This window comes from Coccidioides posadasii, chromosome 2 (assembly GCF_018416015.2).
Source record: "Coccidioides posadasii str. Silveira chromosome 2, complete sequence".
Taxonomy (NCBI): Eukaryota; Fungi; Ascomycota; class Eurotiomycetes; order Onygenales; family Onygenaceae; genus Coccidioides; species Coccidioides posadasii.
Window position 1 is genome coordinate 6,858,322 of NC_089408.1, and position 4,827 is coordinate 6,863,148.

Consider the following 4,827-nt stretch of genomic DNA (forward strand, 5'->3'; position numbering starts at 1 on the left):
CGAAAATGGTACTTGTCCGGCCGACGGCGCAGTCCAGCAAAGTTCAGAAAGGAAGGGTCCAAATCCCGATGTCGCCAGAAGCGTCTGGTGGACAATGCCTGCCCTGGCAATCGGGATATTCCTCTCAGCAGCGGATCAAACCCTTGTTGTTGCATCGTACGGGAAGATTGGCAACGAGTTTGCTGCCTTGAATCAGACAAGCTGGATAGCTACTGCGTGAATAAGCTCTCGTTTCCTAAACGCAGGAGTAAATACGGGCTGACGGGGTGGAACAGATATTTCCTCACGCTGACCGCTTTTCAGCCTCTCTACGGGAGGATCAGCGATCTATTTGGGCGCAAGGCAGCGTTATGTTTCTCCTTTGGCCTGTTCGCAGTGGGCTGCTTGTGGTGCGGCCTTGCTAGATCAATGAAAGAATTGATTATAGCTCGCGCCTTTACAGGCATTGGAGGAGGTGGGATGACCACGGTAGTAGCTATATTGCTCTCAGATGTGGTACCCCTTCGAGATCGTGGTACGTGGCAGGGATATAACAACATTGTGTATGCATCGGGAGCAGGGTTGGGAGCTCCTCTAGGCGGTGCATTAGCCGACACCTTGGGATGGAGATGGTAGGTCAGTGCCCCGGGCGCCGTTTGCGAGCAAAGTGGTGGCTGACTTTAGTGATTGAAGGTCGTTCCTTTTGCAGGTCCCTGTGAGCATTCTTGCGTTCTTGAACGTTCTATTTGTTCTGCGAGAACGCCCTTTGGACCACCATTGGAGAAAAAATATAAAGCAGGTCGACTTTCTGGGAGCTCTTCTCTTGGTAACCGCCATAGCGACGTTGTTTCTTGGTCTAGATCGAGGAAGCAACGACTCCTGGGGAGATCCGATGGCATACGGAAATGTGGTCGCATCCATTGTCTTTTTCGGGCTATTCCTCTTCAATGAGGCCAAAACGACGTGTCAACCCTTTGCTCCACTGCAAATTGTATTTTCACGTCCCATATTGGCATGCCTATTGTGTAACTTCTTCGCGTTTGGCACGTATATAGCCTTGACATACAATCTCCCATTGTATTGGCAAGCCGTGGAGTCACTATCCGCAACGGCAGCAGGAGTGCGTTTATTGCCTGGTATCCTTGCAAACGTTTGTGGTTCTCTCTTCGCAGGATGGGTGAGTATAAACGACCACGTCCTCGAAAAATGCATCAACCTCGATTTCTAATCAGTTCCACGGCATTTGCAGATCATGCGTCGAACATGCCGCTACCGGTGGCTCACAATTTGCTGCTACCTCATGTTCCTGATCGGAACTGTTCCCGTCATACTTTTCACCGGCCTTGTTGGGGCAAGTATATGGGGTATTTGGGTCGGAATGGTTGTATACGGGTTTGGTAATGGTATAGGGGGAACAAGCACACTGGTTGCTCTGAGTAAGGCCTTTCCCTATTGAAAATTTCCTTTCCCCGAGCTCACAGCCCTAATGCAGTTGCCAATGCCGTGCCGGAAGACCAGGCAGTTGGAATAGCGTGTCTCTATCTCTTCCGGTCTCTAGGCTCCGGGATTGGAGTCTCGATTTCCGCAACAGTCATACAGGCTCTTCTGAAAACATACTTGTTTGAAAGGCTGCATGGTATCGGAGACGCCGAGGAGATAGCTCGCAAAGTCAGGGAGAGCTTAAGCTATATTGACGAACTCTCTGACGCAGCACTCCGGGAGGCGGTAAGAATGTGTTATGGCTGGGCAGTCCAGGCCAGCTTCTGGCTCATGGCGGTATTTGTATGTGGAGCACTTCTTGGAGCAATCCTGATTCGGGAGGCGAAGCTAGGGGAATAACTAAATAGCTAGTGTGGTAAATATCACACCTGCTAGGTTAGACTGAAATCTCACATTTCCATGCACAGAGATCCTGGTAAATATTCAGAACATATTTATGTTTTGGTCCAAAAATCTTGGTCTAGGAGCCAGGAATTCCCTAATGTGCTATAAAAGCTAGGTTTTGGGTGAATCGTGATGTTTTTGGTTGGCGGTGCACTTTTCTTTCGAACGAGGGTAGTGATCTGTGCCCAGAAGCAATGTGGCGTGGAAATAAAAAAGAAGACGAAAAATTGTCGAGACACTAGTCTCTATGTAGTTAGTCTCCAGCTTAGTGGCTCAGATCTTCTTTGATCTGATGCAGAGTTTTTGTCTCACTTCTCATCCCACAATTCTTTGGATGAGAGGAGTGAGGGCACGCACATCTATTGAGTTCATGTTCCATGGTTCCTATAGCTTCCATATATAATTAGTAGTCTTGTAGATTCTTTCAAGAGATTCTGAGTCCTTCTTTAGGAATCTTTAAAGCCTTTGGAGTTGCCAAAAGAGGAAAAATCCTTGACAGAACAATGAATATTGATCTGGAGAGCTTCTCAGCTCCAATCCCCAATCCAATCTCCAGAAATATGAGTCCAGTAAGACATATGAAGAATACTAGCACCAATACAGGTGCACATTCACAGCCAGTGGACATTATATGATGGGTTGGCTTTCTACAGAGCAGCATTGCAGGCCACCAGTTCAGAGAAACAACTCCCTAAATTAAAAGAAATTTCAATATAGCAGACAAAATAGTTACAGATATCACTAAAACAACAATTCAGTCAATCTTCATGCTACAAGGCAAGAAAAATGTGAATACTTGATTAAACATTGTCAGGTTGCAGCTAAACTACTATGACTGAGGGATTCTATATGATACAGTAATGTCAGAGCCTACAGAGGCTTTCAAAGATATATAAATCAAATAGTAAAGTGCCATGACATTCTTCACTACATGACTCAGCTTAAGCATGAAAGATGATGCTTGAGATCAGATCAGCAAGTACTATAGAGATGACATTAATGACTCTGCTCTTATAATATTCTACACAAAGCAGCTCTTTCTAAAGCCTGATAAAAATACATGCATTCATGTGGTGAAGAATTATTTCTACACATGTCAACATAACTATGGATCAGTTACACAATATCTCAACATACTGCTTGAACAATACCAGAGGGTATTGTGAGCCTCTTATTCATTACATTCTTCTCTAGCAATTAACAAGATAATTAAGGGTGTACAAGTGATTAATAAGAACTACACAGATAGTGTGCTATTAATAGTTCAAAATACAAACCCAAGTGACATAATATATGAGAATATGAGGAATCTTGTACAGGAGGCAAAGAAATATATGAAAGTTTCAAGCAGGATATATATAGCTGGACAAACCAAATTCAAAAAGACTGCCCCCAACAAGCAAATCATACAGAAATATGCTTTACAGAAGAGAGTCTTGTGGAATGACTATATCAAATTCTTATATGAAAAAATACCTAGCAAAATAGATAACAACTGTGGATATTATGAGACTCCAGGTCATGCCATACAATAATGCCCTCACCTTTTTACTGACAAGAGATATCAAGGATGGAAGCCAAAGCCACATTTATAGATGAGATTAAGACCCAAAGAAAGATGACACACAAATTCTGAACAGAAAAACCAGAGCTAATTTAAATCTCAGCAACCAAATTCCAGTAAAGATGCTAAGAATAATACAGGAGAAAATCATCTTATAATAAGATTTAAAAATAGCTTCACTGGCATGGCATTCAGACCTGGCTTGATAGCATCCATATCTGAAAGAGCTGTTGGTCTGGAAACCTGGCTTGTTGACACATGCTGCAGCCACTTGATTTGTTACAATAAAGCCTACTTTACTAGCTTTGATTCTACTACAGATCATTGGTACAGGACTTCAAATGAAGAAATTATTTTCATAAAGAGTAGTGGCATAGTACACATTAGATACATTGTCCAGAATGGCATTGTCAACAAGATCCATATATATGCATGGTATAATCTGAAGTTAGGCACAAATTTGCTTTCCACAAACCAGTTGACCAAAAAGTTGAATCTCTACTTTACAGAAGTAGACCACACACTGCAAACACAAAGAGACCACAAACTAGTAGGATATGCTAAGAAAAGTGATAGTGTTATAATTCTTGAGACAGAGCTACTTCATCAGCAAGAGAAAGTTATTCAACAGATGTATGCTACTATAAAGCTCATGCTGGAGCTTCTCCATAAACAGCTGGGACACTGTGCATTCTCTACCACACAAAAAGCAGCAAAAGACCAGAAAATCAAAATAGAAGATCAAGATACTTTCTATTACAAAGCATGTGCACTAGAAAGATCAAAACAGCAGATATTCTGAACACCACAGATCCAGTCTATAGTTCCTGAACAGAAGATCCACATTGATCTTCAAACCATAAAGTCAACAAGTTTTCAAGCCTTCAAATATGCTCTAATAATTGTGGATGACTGCATGTGTTTTAAATGAGTTATACTACTCAAGAATAAAGCTGAAGCTTCATGTAGTCTCCAGAAGCATGTCAAGAGGCTCAGGAATCTACTAGATTTCTACATGGATACTGTACAAACGGATGGAGGCACTGAATTTTCACTATTTAAGAAGGAATTTGCCCCAGCTTATGAAATTAAATGCAAAGTGACTACTTCATACACACCTGAGCAAAATAGTGTAGCAGAACAAATCAGTGGCTATTTAGTAGAAATAAGTTATGTCATGATTTTAGAAGCAAAGCTTTCACAAGAAGTCTGGAATCTGGCCTTGCAAACTGCTTGCTATATTATGAATAGGATTCCTTCAGTTGGAGGTGGAGAATTACCATACAAGCTCTTTTGGAAAAAGAAGCCAAATCTACAGCATCTACAAGCTTACAGATGTATAGTCTACACACATATTTCACCAGAGAATAGAGCAAACTACAATAAGGCATATAAAATAA

General features: G+C 42.0%; 1 protein-coding gene across 1 annotated transcript; it reads left to right on the top strand.

Moving 5' to 3' along the window:
- Positions 1-1,231: 1,231 nt before the first annotated feature.
- On the top strand, positions 1,232-2,240 carry D8B26_004658 (uncharacterized protein; the record flags this gene model as incomplete). Its single annotated transcript, XM_066124550.1, has 2 exons — positions 1,232-1,415; positions 1,472-2,240. The coding sequence occupies 2 exons, from the start codon at positions 1,232-1,234 to the stop codon at positions 1,816-1,818; spliced, it is 531 nt and encodes a 176-aa protein (XP_065980631.1). The 3' UTR covers positions 1,819-2,240.
- Between the last annotated feature and the right edge of the window lie 2,587 nt (positions 2,241-4,827).